General features: G+C 42.7%; 1 protein-coding gene across 1 annotated transcript in view; it reads left to right on the top strand.

The window, feature by feature from the left end:
• The first annotated feature begins 793 nt into the window (after positions 1 to 793).
• Positions 794 to 14,755, top strand: part of SPTLC2 (serine palmitoyltransferase long chain base subunit 2) — a 100,291-nt gene continuing 86,329 nt past the window's right edge. Inside the window, exon 1 of the mRNA XM_028507075.2 lies at positions 794 to 1,098. Coding sequence (XP_028362876.1) covers positions 970 to 1,098 — 129 coding nt within the window. The 5' untranslated portion in view covers positions 794 to 969. The remainder of the gene's footprint in view (positions 1,099 to 14,755) is intronic.

Below are 14,755 nucleotides of genomic sequence, written 5' to 3'. Positions count from 1 at the left end.
AAGAATGTGACTGCCAAAGTTGTTAAATATTCAAGGTTTAGTGTATGTTTATTGGAGGAGTGGGAAGGAGACCAGGTTTCCTGACTTTCAAGGAAGTACTCTTTAAAGGAAATTGTACAGAAAACACTGATAGGGACAGGGTGAAGGGCAGAGGCGTCTGAATTATTACTTAAGAAATTCTGTTAATGTGTTGTAAAGTCTATGATTGTCTAACCGCTATGCTGTACACCTGAAACTAATACAAACTTATATTGAATGTAAACTGTAATTGAAAAATAATATTTAAAAATATGAGAAAAATGTTGGCAGGTGGAGAAAAAAAGAAATATGTTAACGTATACCGAATGATGGTGAGACAATGTCAGAAAGGCTATTCCATTAACACCCAGTAAGTAAATTAAGGAGTCTTTTTTTGGCCTGGAATTAAAACTGAGAATTTACCCAGTGGCAAGGGAGAGGGGGCGCCACTTGTCCAGGAGAACTAGGGAGCCCGCTCTAGAGACGGGCTCCGCCCCAATTTCTTCCCTCACACTCTTATTGGCTACTTTTTCCTGGCCCCCTTCTCAGTGTGGACCATTAAGCATCCAAGCCTTTCCCACGACCCGACTAGGACCTCCAATCGGGTGCCAGGTCCACGAGTCCCTCCAAAAGCCCTGGACACAGGCAAGACTCTTTACTCTCGCCTGTGACTGGCCAGAGAGCAGCATGGGGTCCGCCTCCTCCTCCTCCAGATTGGTCAGCGGTCCTTAGGCTCACGACCCTCTTGCCCGCCCCCACCCGGTCTTCCCGTGGGCGGCCGAGCCTCTGCGGGAGTGGGCCCCGCCCCCATGTGACGCCCGGGAATTGGCGACACCGTGCAGCCATTTCCGGTTTCGGGGAGGTGGGTGGGGTGCGGAGCGGGACTTGGAGCCGCCGCTGCTGCCTGAGCCGCCGCCTACAGAGTGTCTTGCGCCTGGTGCTGCCTGGACCATGCGGCCGGAGCCCGGAGGCTGCTGCTGCCGTCGCCCGGTGCGGGCAAACGGCTGCGTGGCGAACGGGGAAGTGCGGAATGGGTACGTGAGGAGCAGCGCTGCCGTCTCTGCCGCCGCAGCCGGTCAGGTACGGTGGGACCGGGCGGCCGGGCCGGGGCTGTGGGCCGGACCCCGGGAGCTGGCGCGCCGGTACGGAGCCGGCTGAGGAGGCGGCCGGGCTGGGGGAAATCGCGGTGACCGCCACCCCGGCGGCCGTCCGGCACGGCTCAGGTGTGCTGGCGGTGGCGTCCCGGTGTTGACCGGGCCTGCCTCAAGGGCGGCACAGGGGCTCCCCCCATCTCCCCACGCCTGGGGTCTTTCTCCCCTGCTCCCCCGAGGTTTGGGGTGTGCTCGAAGCCTGGGTACTTTGCTCTACCCGACCTGGCCAGAAATGCGGGCCACCCTCCACTGGGGGCAGGGGGTGACTCCTCGGACCCAGGAGGACCCTTCGGGGGCTCCTGATTCTCTCGGGGCCCCTTGTTCACACCTTCGAGATGGTTGCTGTCTTTTCGAGTCCTGAAGCTCCCCAAGGAAAACCGTCCTGGGGTCCTCCGGAGGCAGAGAAAGTGAGCGGGAGGTACCAGGCGGAAACGTAGTTAGACGCTTCCTACCACATACCTCCCGCTTCTGCAAGCTAGACGTTGGAGCTCAGGTCTGGACGCGAACCCGGCCGGGTGCCTCGGAAGCAGTAGGCTCCCAGCCCGTGGGGAGACCCCGTCCCGGCTCCAGGTGGATGGAGTTCGTTGTCCCTTTGACTCTTTGAGCAACAGTTCTGTCTCCCAAGGGGATTGTTTAACCTGGGGTGACTTGTGATGACTGTACTAATTAACCAAGGCTGAGTCACCAGCCAGGTCCAGGCAGTTCTGAAATATTTTGAGAAGTTCTTAGTTCAAGACAGTAATTATTAACCTTCCATTTCTCTGGACGGACATAGGGTGCCGAAACGTGTTTTTAAAGACAGACTGGCTGAAAGGATGCTAGATCGGTGTTGCTGGAGGAGAGTGCTGTGATGTTTGCAGTCGACTTGAATACTTACAAACCTTGTTCACATACGAAGGAAACCGCCCCCCCCACCCCCCCAAAAGTAGTCTGTCCCCTGTGCTAGGCTTGTGACTGCTGTGATTTAGTTAGGCTTTAACGTAAATGTCTGGCCGTCTCCTCCCGCAGACAGTAGATATTATGGATGGGCCTGTTGCTATTTGGTGCGAAACAGAAAATAAAGCTTTTCTCCAACTCATGTTGAGAGAGTAAGACTGTAAAAGTTGGGGAGTATTTCCAAGAGACTCGCCCTCCCCAGAAGTTGTGAGGCCTGGGGCAATGTAATGCACAAGTTCAGTAGATTTGTTTTCATTTTTAAAGCAATAATTGTGAGAGAGAGGAAATGATAAGAATGGGCTCATTATAAGCAGTGGAAGGAGTTGTCTTCTAGCCCTGTGCATGGCTAATGAGAAGAAATCGTGGTATAGAGCGTGACAGGGAAACCTCCGGGGAGGAGTGGGAAAATCCACTGCAGGTGAACCAGTGGGCTCTTTGAAGGGGGACAGGAAACCGAGAGAAAGGTGACCACGTTTCTGCCTTGCTCTGTGGTCAAGGGCTCTTTTCGCTTAATACAGAGGAGTTAGGTTCTGATTTAGCAGTAAATCAAACTCCTCCCTCCCTTGATCCCTAACAGTTGAGCATGGGTAAACATAATGTTTCTTCAGAAATTGCCGACTAATATGGTGAAGAACTATCACGTTGCTAAAATGAAACTTAAAAATCTGTATGACTCAAACATCGGCTGACTTCTCCTGACAGGTTTTAGGGACAGATTTTACTCAAGGACTGTGGTGACATCTGGAAGAATAGTCTAGGGGAATGGCCTAAAGAATGTTTGGGGTTGCTAAACCTTAGTGTATGCAGACTGTTGACTGTTGTCTGTGAGGGTTTTTTTCTTTCCTTTTAAACAAAAGAGAAATTTTTGGTAACTATGACAGCAAGAGTATCTTTAAAATATTTTTTAAAGCTGTTTCTGTTTTGCCCTGGCCGGGTGGTTCAGTTGTTGGAGTGTCATCCTGGGTACCAAAGGGTTGCGGGTTCGACTCCTGGTCAGGGGCACATGCCTAGGTTTCAGGTTTGATTCTGGGTCGGGACACCCATGGGAGGCAACTGATGGATGTCTGTGTCTCTGTGTTTCCTTCTTTCCTCTCTCTCTTTAAAAAAAAAATCAATAAACTTGCCCTTGGGTGAAGATTTTTTTTTAAAGTTGTTTTTGTTTTAATTAAAGTGATATGCTAGCGCTCCAGCCCTGGTTTCTTCTTTGCAGTTTCTGGGTGATATGCTTGCCTTAAAAATACACATAAGATGTTAAGTGCACAGTGTGGGTTTTGCTTTTACTAAAATAGTAGTGTAGATTATAACATGGTTTTTACCCCGAGATATTTCAATATAATTGTATTTCCTCACATATTTCAACATTTGTCTTTTATGAACAGGAGAGAAGTTAGAAACTGCTAGGATTTCTTTACCCTCTTCAGGGTCTGTGTCTCTGTGTTCGTAGAGATGGATGTGCAGATGTTTGCCAACTGATGATGGGGTTCCATCCCGCCAACTCCGTCCGAGGTAGAGCACACGTTAAGTGCTTTGCTAGGAGCACCAGTGTTTGCTCTGGTGGTCGTCACGTGCCTGACTGGGGGCTGTGGTTCGCTGCTGCTGCCCAGCGTCACAGGAGTATCTTAACCACACCTCACTAGACAGGGAAAAAGTCAGAATTCAAACTCTGAAGCACGGTTTCTACTGAGTGCGTGTCACTTTCGCGTCATCGTAAAGTTGGAAAGTCATTAAGTGGAACTGCTTTAACTCAGGGACTGTGTGTATATGCTGCCACTTTGTTGAATTCGGGTTTAGAGTCTGATTAAGTAGATCTTATGGTAGGTGGGGCATGTGAGACAACCAGACATTACAGTTTGGTTTTGTTTCCCGTTTTCCTTTTCTTTGTTGTTGTGATAAAATACACATAACATAAAATTTACTATCCTAACCATTTTTTTTAATAAGGAGAAAGGTAGGCTTCTTTATTTTTTAGATTTTATTTATTTATTTTTAGACAGAGGGAAAGTGGGGGAAAAAGAGGGAAAGAAACATCAATGTGTGGTTGCACTGTGTGCCCCCCTAGTAGGGATCTGACCTGCAACTCAGGCATGTGCCCTGACTGGGGATCGAACCCACCACCCTTTGGTTCGCAGCCCATGCTCAATCCATTGAGCTATACCAGTCAGGGCTTTCCTAACCGTTTTTGTGTATGGTTCAATGGTATTAAATGTATTCATATTTGTGCATCTGCCACTACCAACCATCCTCATAATTCTTTTTATCTTGTGAAACTGAAACGCTGTACCCAGTAAACAGTAACTCCCCATTCCCCTCGTCTTCCAGCCCCTGGCAGCCGCCTTCCTACTTTCTGTCTCTGTCCGCTTGACTGCTGTAAGTACCTCGTGTAAGTGGAATAAGTGCAGTATTTGCCTTTTGTGATGGGCTTATTGCCTCTGTCATAATGTCCTCATGGTTCCTCCATGTAGTAGCACGTATCGGAATTCTCTTCCTATTTAAGGATGAATAATGTTCCGTTGTATATACATACATACATACCACCTTTCCATTAGCCATTCATTAGTGGCCACTCGGATTGCTCCCCCGTTTTAGCTATGTGAATAGTGCTGCTATGAACATGGAAGGTTATGAAAGTAGATCTCTTTCGAGTTTCTGTTTTCATTTCCCAGAAGTGGAATTGTTGGAATATGGTAGTTTAATTTTTCGAGGAAATGCCACAATATTTTCCACAGTGGCTGTAGCTATGAGATAGTAGGAGTGTGTATTTGTAGTTCTGGGCACAGAACTCCTATAATCTCTGTGATTTCCTGAGTAATAAGAGTATTACGAGCATGTTTTGTTTTCATATTTGGTCTTTGACCCTGATTCCTGACCACAGAGTGCGCAAATCTCTTGGAGCGTTCTGAGTGTTCTGTCCTATGAGGTGACTCTTGGTGGGTCCAGGATAGGGGCTGGTCACCAGAAAGACCAAGCCATGATTAGAAGCTTGGGATTCTCGGTCCTACCTCCCATTTTCCAGAGAGGGGAGAGGGGCTGCAAATGAAGTGAAGTCTCCATAAAAATCCCAAAGGTATGGGGTCGGGAGAACTTGTGGGTTGCTGGACACACAGAGGTGCTGGGAGGGTGGCGCACACCTTCCCACACACCTTGCCTTACTCGTCTCTTCAAACTACACATTCCGTGTACCTTTCATTGTATCTTTTTATGATAAACTGGTAAACAGTCAGTAAACAGTTTTCCTGAGTCCTGTGAGTTAATCTGATTTGTAGCTAATTGTGAGAAGCCCAGTTGAGAATCTAGACCTATGATTGGCATCTGAAGTTGGGGTTTAGGGGGATAGGTAATCTTTGGGACTGAGCCCTTAACCTGTGGGATGTGACGATATCTCCTGGTAAATAGCATTAGAGTTGAGTTCATTGTAGGGCACTGAGTTGTTGTTGAAGCATCACTGGATGGTGTGGAAACACACACACCTCCCTTCCCAGTCCGGTGTCACAAGTGGTGTGCGTGTGGTAGTAGAGTTAATAAAGGAGAAACATCACAGGAGTGTTGGGTGTTAAGGCTTTATAGTAACCATCCTCATGGGTGTAGACATTGCTGGTTTGTTTGTTTTTTTAATTTCGCCGGAGCAGACATCCATGTGAGAGAAGCATCGATCAGTTGCCTCCTGTACTCGCCCCAACTAGGGACTGAGCCTGCAACCTAGGCGTACCCTGACCTGGGATCAAACCTGCAACCTTTCAGTTTATGGGATGACGCTCCAATTGAGTCACAATGGCCAGGGTGTTACTGGTTTTTTATGATGTCGGTAGACACGGTTTTCACAAGGAGGAGCAGCAGTAAAGCAGTATTTTTTTCTCCCTGCCATTCAAAAAATGAGAAGAGGGTCGGTCCACCTTTATTGGACATAAAGGGTGCCAGTTAGCATTAGGGAAACTTTGAAAGAGTTAGAATTGGGAGCTTTTGCAGAATTAGAGCTGGAAGGAACCTTTAGGGGTTTATGTAATTCAGTCCTTCTATCTCTTTGTAGGACTTTATTAAAACTAAACTTGATAGATGATTCCATCCTATTTTTAAAGGCCTCTAGAGGATTTGCAGGAAATTGTCTCATCAGCATGTTACAGTATTTGGTGATCTTAATTTCTAAGAGTTTAGGGGTTTTTTTTTAAGCTCCTTGTTAAAAGCAACTTTTTTTAGATCTTTAATTTCTTTATAGAACTTGTGAAATGTGGATACACATTTTACCTTATTAGTTAATAAGTGTAGAAGGAAAAAATATCTGCTTTTGAGACAGTTTTGGACCTTCTTTTTATTTATTTTTTATTTTTTAAAAAATTTATTTATTTTTAGACTGAGGGAAGGGGAAGGAGAAAGAGAGGGAGAGAAACATCAATGTGTGGTTGCTTCTCATGTGCCCCCTCCTGGGGACCTGGCCTGCAACCCAGGCATGCGCCCTGACTGGGAATCAAATCAGTGACCCTTTGGTTCAGAGGCCAGTGCTCAATCCACTGATCCACACCAGTCAGGGTTGAACCTTTCTTTTTAGTACTACTTTACTAGACAGATGCTTTAACCACAGAGCCAGCCTCTTTAGTACTACTTTAAAAAAGAAAAAAGATTTTATTCATTTATTTTTAGAGAGAGGGGAAGGAAGGGAGAAAGAGTGGGAGAGAAACATTCTGCATCCTGTCACCTCTGGCATGCACCCCAACCAGGACCTGTGGTGACCCAGGCCTGTATCCTGACCAGGAATCCCACCAGTGACCTTTCACTGTGACCCTTTGCTCTACAGGACATCGCTTAACCAACTGAGCTATGCCTGTCAGGGCATCTTTGGTAGTACCTTTATTGAGATATTAGAAAGATGACAGCCTTCTAGCCACCAGAATAGGTAAGATTCTGTCTTAAGGAGGAATTGGGGTACAAATTATGTTCTTTAAGTATTAAGCCAGAAGAAATAGGAGGGACAAAGTGCTGGTCCTGCTACTTATACAGAAGGTTGCAAATCAATAGCTAATGGAGGGTGGTTTACTAAATAGCTGCTAGCTTTTGTTTCCACTGAGCAGAAACAGTAACTCGGAGAAGAAGTTATGAGCCCGGAACAGGAGGAGTAGCTAGAATGTCCAGTACACCTGTTCAGGTTTCACAGGGCCTGGTGAAATACAAAAGACCTGAAGGCTTTGCAGAATTGTTGTAACTGTTCACAACTTGTCTGACTGGATTTTTGTTTCAAATGCTTTTGTTCCAACAGGAAGAACATTTCAGTACTTACTAGCTGGATCCGAAAGATTCCAGAGTCATTTGAGATACTCAGGAATTCTCTAATAAAAATTCTTGGGCAACGAGATCGGCATTTAATGTATAAATCACTGTATTAAGATAGTCTTTAGAACGTGGATATGCAGGGAAGACAGATTTGCCCGCATTTTAAGGCTGGCCTGGCTGTCCTAGGAACTTCGTAGTGCTTTGAGCAAGATAACTGGTGGACATTCAGTTAGGCTCCGTTTTTGAAAAAAAGCAGCAGTGTTTATTGGCAGAATAGCCAATTGGGAAGGATGGGTAGAGACTGTTTGCATTCTGAGTGGGTGTGCCTTCTTTGATTAAATACCTGGTTTGTGGCCTCAAAAGTCAGTTGCCTTGTGAAAAGCTCCTAAGAAGGTTTCTATAATGTAATTTATATTTGTGGCCCATTAAGCAAGTAAGCCTTTTGTTCTTCACCCATTTAATCTCAGAAAATTTAGCTTACAGTGTCTTTAAGCCTACCTTCAAGACCCATTAGGAACGTTAAGTGGGTATTTTTTCCTTTTGTTTTAAAATCATTTTTGCTTCTGACTATAGAAATAATACACGGATACTGTAGGGCCCTAGAGGGCTGGGATAACCCTGTGTTGGGGGTTCGTTTTTTAATATCATTAGTGGTAAATGAGTCTGCTTTCTGACCATTTCTATACACAGTGAAATAAGCATGTAATCCAATAGATAGGGCAAAAGATAGGAACTGAAAACTCACAGAAAAAGAAACTTGATTGGGAAATAAATATATGAATATGCTCATTCTCACTAGTTCTTGAGTTATGGCAACTTACAACAACGAGGTTTTCATCTTTTACAATGTGAAAGCTATGACAGTATTAAATGTTCGCAGTGTTTTAGCAATGGGAGCATGTATACAAGCACTTTTAGTGTAAATTGGTGCAGTTGCTTTGGAGAACAATTTGGCAGTTTCTAGAAGAGCTGAAATATGAATATTTATAATGATTGCTCTGCTTAAGTATCTAGGTAGATGTGAGAGTAGAGGTTTTCCAACCTTTTATTTCAGCCCACACCAAGAAATAACATTTTATATCATAATCCAACGCATATATAATATGTGTATATTTTATGTACTTTATATATTTCATACCTATATACACATATAACTAAAACAAAAGGCGCATAAATCACTTGAGTGGTGAGCACACAATATGATATGCAGATGATGTATTATAGAATTATACACCTGAAACCCATGTAACTTTATTAACCAATGTCACCCCAGTAAACTCAGTAAAGATAAAAAAAATTGTGGTCTGCTGAATAATGCCCCTTCCCCAAGATGACCACATCCTGATTGCTAGAACGTGTGAACGTTACCTTATATAGCCAAAGCCTTTGTAGATGGGAGTAAATTAAGGTTCTGGTGATGAGGATTATCCAGGTAGATCCTAAAAGTAATCACACATAACCTTCTAAGAGGAAGGTAGCAAGAGATTTGACGAGTCAATGAAATTCTTTAACTGAAAGTTTAAAATAACCTGATCACAAACACAGTAACTTGATATTATGAACCATTGATTGGCTGTGACCCACAGTTTGAACTGAACGCGGTTAGTTTACTAGGGCTGCCATTACGAAGTGCCTCAGACTGCGGGGCCTAAACAACAGACGTGTGTTTCCTCATAGTGACGGAGGTGGTCTGAGACAAGGTTTGGGCCAGGTTGGTTTCTTCTGATGCCTCGCTCCTTGGCTTGTAGATGACCCTTTTCTCCCTGTCTCTCTCTCTCTGTGGCCCTGTTTCTGTGTCCATTCTTACAAGGACACCAGTCATTGGACTAGGACCTATGCCAATGACCTCATTTTAACTTAATTATCTCTTTAATGGCCCTATCTCCAAAATACATATTTTAAGTTATTGAGGTTAGGACTTCAACATACGAATTTTGGGGGTCAGTTTACCCGATAACACAGTTTTCTCAACAGACTCTGCTGATGGGCACAGGGGACATGTTTAAGAATGCTTACTATAAAAGTACAATTTAAAAAATTGGAAATAACCTAACTGTCCATTAGTAGGAGAATAGAAAAAAAATCAACAAAAAAACAGTATGTTGGGAAAACTGTAATAGCATAATCAATAAAAATACTTAAAAATAAAATATGACCAGTATGGCATAGTCATCAATGAAATGCTACACATCAGTGAAAAGATAAATTGATCTATATTATGAACTTGGCTTAATCCCAGATATATACTGTTAAGATACAAAATAATAGGTCTTTAAGGATTAAAATCATGCAGAAAAATACTATATTGTGTATGGTTATGTATTTATGTAATAAAGATTTTTTTTTTAATTCATGGGAATGATAAACACCAAATTGAGGGTAGCTTTTATACCTCTAGGGAAGAAGAGAAATAGCACTTCCCTAGGGCAGACTTTTTAAATTTTATTTTTAATTGTTGATTTTTTTAGAGATTGATTTGTTGTTCCACTTTCTTATACATTCATTGGTTGTTTCTTGTATGTGCCCTGACCAGGGATCGAACTTTCAGCCTTAGCGCATCAGGATGATGCTCTAACCAATTGAGCTACCTGGCCAGAGCCCCCAGGGCAAATTTCTTTTTTTAATTTTTATTTTATTGCATTTTAGTGAGAGGGGAAGTGGGGAGAAAGGGGAGAAGAGAAACATCTATGTGAGAGAGAAACAGCAATTGATTGCCTTCTGCTTTCTCCAAGCACCCCAGTGGGGCGGAGTACAGGGCCCACAACCCCGGCACGTGCTCTGACCAGGAAATGAACCGGTGACCTTTTAGTTTGCAGGATGATGCCCAGCCAACTGAGCCACGTCGACTAAGGCCAGGGCAAACTTCTTGTAAGGATTGGGGAACTTCTTAAACATAAGTCATATTGTGACACTCTCCTGTAGGCTTCCTGTCATTGACAAGAAAAATATGAAATGGCTGTCAGCTTATGAGACTCTGTCTGTATCATCTGGCTTTCCCATACCTCCCTGACTTCATAGCCTGCCAGCCAAGCTGGCTTTTCTGCTGTTCCCTGATCATATCAGGCATGACTGCCTTGGGGCTTTGGCCCTTGCAGTTACCTTGGCCTGGAACTGTTTTTTCCTTTGGTCTCTTCCCCGCTCCATGTAGGTCTCTGCCTGCCCATTATGTCCTTCAGTCAGCTAGTCCCTGTCTAAAATGCTCTCTTCAGGGTGGGGTGGCTCAGCTGGTTAGAGCTTTGTTGCCATACATCAAGGTTGTGGGTTCCATCCCTGGTCAGGGCACATACAAGAAGCAACCAATGAACGCATAAATAAGTGGAACAACAAATCTGGTTCTCTCATTCTCATCAATAAATTTTAAAAAATAATAAAATGAAATGCTCTCATCTTACTTTTTCTAATTGTAGCACTTATAATTGCCTGACAGTAAACTGTATGTCTTTCTGCTTACTTCTTGTCTTCATCTCTCATTGGAGTGTATGTTACTGTATTCTAGTGTTCAGGTCATGCCGAGCTCATAATAGGGGCTCCATAGGTATTAATGGAGGAAAGGAACATATGAAAGAAGGAATGGTACCCTCCATGTTTCATTTAGTGGAATAATATCTAAAGCATATAAGCTAACTGGTAAATTTTGATAAATACAGGTATTAGGTTTGCTTTTATCTCTGTGTTTTAGTACTAATTATAGTATGGTATTTCATATATACTTGCTGGTTGATGACAACCAGTTTCCCAAGATAGTGTTATAAACATATAGGAGAAATAATTTGTGTTATGTGTGCTAACAAAGAAACCCAGGGCATAATTTTTAGTGTTTCACGTTTGCAATTGTTTAAAAACAATAGGGGCTTACTGACTATTCTTACTAGTAATGGTGAGAGCTCGTGAGGAAGAGTAGGGAGCAGCCAGCAACATTGCTCATGGTCTGGAAATGGCACAGACACACTCCAGTATATTTAATCACCTTTCCATTAGCTCTTTTAAGGAGCAGCATGGCCAGTAGTGACTTCTGCAGCACCCCTTCCCATTGTCTTGGAAGGGAATTAATCCATGAGACACTGGTTAGTGCTTCAAAGGAAAGGAAGCCTGTCAGCATTGACTCCCTGCCATGCCTCCCTTTCTTACCTTGACTTGAAGTGCCAAGAAGGCTGGGCCCAGAAACCTGGCCTGGGATCACTGATTAAACTGTAATACAACTACCTGTTGGACACCTCTGCCTTACGAGCTAAGGGGTAATCTCTTTACCACCTCCTATATAAGCTTGGCTTGTGTATAGGAAAAGGAGGCAAGTTATTGCCAGTACATCTAAATTAGTTCCAATTTCCTAAAAACCGACATTTTCTTAGCAGAGGAAACTGATATAATACCATTTATCTCCATTTAATATAGCTAATAATGTGAATAGCAAAAATAAGCATGAAGGGTGACTTAAAGTACATTTCTAATATTAAGCCATTGATGATTTTAAAACAATCAGATTAAGTTACAATATCTCTGAAATAATTAAAGGAAAATTTGATTCATAGGGAACCTCAGGAAAAAAATGGCAATAAGTGAAAAAATGTAAAGACTTGGATTCTGGTCCCAATTTTGAATTTAACTTGTGATTGGACAGATTGCTTGATCTTCTTTCTTGGTTTTGTCAGTCAGTCATGTGACGAGAAGAGTGAGACAGCTTGAGGGTCACTTGTGAAAAGAAAGGCTTCTCACTTCGTGCACATTTTCCCTTAAATATAAATCCCTTCAGACAGCGTTCTTTAAAATAGTTTTCTTACTCTCTTTTATCTCAAAAATCTTGTTTGTTCATTGAAAGTAGCTAGGAGAATGGATCTTGAAAGTTCTCATCAAAAGAAAAAACTTTGTAGCTGTGGTGACAGACATTATTTGGACTTCTGTGGTCACCGTTTTGCAATGCATACAAGTGTCAAACCATGTGTTGTGCTCCTGAAACTAATACAATGTTATATGTCAACTATATCTCAACTAAGAAAACAACAAAAGCGTCAATCTTGTATTCTTTTTCTTTCCTTAACAACAACAAAAAAAAAACCCAAACCCCTGCAGACTTCTTGAAGACAAGGATTATCTTTTATGTGTATCAGCAAGTACAGAGAACAGTTCTCGACATAGAAGGAAATGAAATATTTATTGCATGAGTGAAAAGAATGAGATGGTCATGATTTTTTTTTTGTAACAGTGATTTTGAGCTCCTTGGTACAATGGGGCTCTGGGTTCCTAGGAGAGACTTTGGTGTCTGAAAATTATTTTTGCAGTTTTAGAAACATTAAAAAGTTATATCGAAGGAATCTCCGCTTCTGGGCATGTGAAATTAAAGGGAGAAAGGAAAGATCAAGTTGTGAGAGATTTCCCAAGGCTAGCAATACTGAAATAATGAGAGGCAAATAGGTAGGCTGCTGTACACTGTGCCTTCTCTCTTTCAGTCATATTCATATTCCCTCCCTGCCTCCTGGGAAAGGCAGAAGCTTTTGATTGCTGGACATTACGTATAAAAGACCTACAGAGACTAAAGTCAGTGTTGTTTTTCTCATTTTATTCTCTTAGGCAGATACAGTGAGGGGCTAAGCTGCCATCTAACCAGAGACTGAGCTGGGTGGGGCTGATCTGAAGTTTGGGGTAGATTCATCCACTCTAGTGAGCATAGTGTCTCAAGCATGGGATCCATTGTGTGTTTGTTGGGGGCCCTCCCTGTAGTATGTATGACTTTGTCTTCTGCACATTGTGAGATTGTGGTTGATTTCAAGTAACCTTTCTAGTCCAGACTTCCAGCTTCTCCAGCACTTTGTAAATGTCCTGTGCAAAAAAGTGGCCATGTGTCTGGGGCTCACCTAGAATTCAGTCTCTCTTACCAATCTGTACAACTACCATAAACCCCACTGGGTTTTCGTCGTCTTGGTGGAGTTTTTATTCTGCCTGTGGCAAGCCCGATTATGATCAGTCAGGCCATGCTCAAACTCTACAGATACCACCAGGAAAGAAAATGGCTAGAAATTTCTGCTTACCGAGGAAAGGCTCTTCACTTTCTGGAATTTTAGTTCATCGTGCTCTTTGCTTTGCATTGAAAACAACACTTCAGTGTCTTAAAACAGTTTCTTGTTTTGAGTAATCTGTAGTTTCATCCTGTAGTTCTGTGAAAGTGATGGCTTGCCTCTGCCTTTTAACTCCAGCCTGGAAGCAGACGTCTCAATATCGGGTTTTTATTTTTGTTTTTGTTCCCGTAAGTAACATAAAAATAAAGTTGTTAAAACAGAAACAAACTCATAGACAGAGAACAAACTGATCCTCACCAGATGGGAAGGGTGTCGGGTGGGTGGGCAAAAAAGGTGGAAGGGACTGAGGAGTACAGGTTGCCAGTTATAAAACCAGTCGTGGGAATGTGAAGTGCAGCATAGGGAATACAGTCAGCAATATTTATTGTGAACTCTGTGCACGGTTTCAGATGATTACTGGGCTTATCGGGGTAATCACTTCATAAAGTATATACAGGTCTAATTACTATGTCGTATACCTGAAGCTAAATAATATTGTATATCAACTGTAATTGAAAAATAAATTTAACAAGAAAAACACCTTTCTGGTAGGAAAAGAGTAAGTTGTTCAAACAAGATAGAAAGTAATTCTCTTTGTAGAGTCTGAACGTACACAGATAGTTCTAGATAGGTAGGTTATGTGGTATGTTCTTTGTTGCTGTGCAGTCTTTTTGCATTTTGTCTTCATTTGCATCTAAATCTTCAACCACATTTACATTCCAGGCCACAGACAGAGGGAAAGAAAAGTAGAGGGAAAGCAGTTCCTGTTTTAAAGGATATAACCTAGTCCTGGTACCAGTCACTTCTGTTCACTTCCTATTGGCCAGAATTTCACACCAAAAGCTACTTCAGTGGCAAGAGAGAATGGGAAATGTCGTTTGTGGTTGGGTGGTCGTGTACCCAGATAAAACAGATTCCCTTACTGAAGGGAAGATAGGGAGAATCTAAAGCATCAGTTATGCTTTCTGCCACAGTATGGTATAAGAAGCTCTAACTAGAGTTATTTTTCCAAATAGTCAATTTTCTTAACATCTTGTGTTAATATAATATTTTCTTTTGTTTGATTGTTCTTACTATGAAAGAGTTAGTCTTGTTTAATGGTTATGAGCATGTTCTCTGTAGTTAGACACTGTCTGAATTTTGGTTTGTGGTCTTTTGTTGCCTTTTCTTAGATATTTGTTCTGATTTTGGGGGAGGGGTGCTATCTTCATGTGCACTAATGAGAACCTGAAAAGAGGTTAGTTACAGTAGGCAATTAGAATCTGATGCCCCTCAATATAGGAAGTACCTAGTTATAATTTTGAGCCAGGTGTCCCTTATCCTAGATAAGATAGTAAACAA

This window comes from Phyllostomus discolor, chromosome 1 (assembly GCF_004126475.2).
Source record: "Phyllostomus discolor isolate MPI-MPIP mPhyDis1 chromosome 1, mPhyDis1.pri.v3, whole genome shotgun sequence".
Lineage (NCBI taxonomy): Eukaryota > Metazoa > Chordata > Mammalia > Chiroptera > Phyllostomidae > Phyllostomus > Phyllostomus discolor.
Note: the sequence above shows the minus strand (reverse complement) of the source record. Positions and strands in the feature narration are given on the sequence as shown.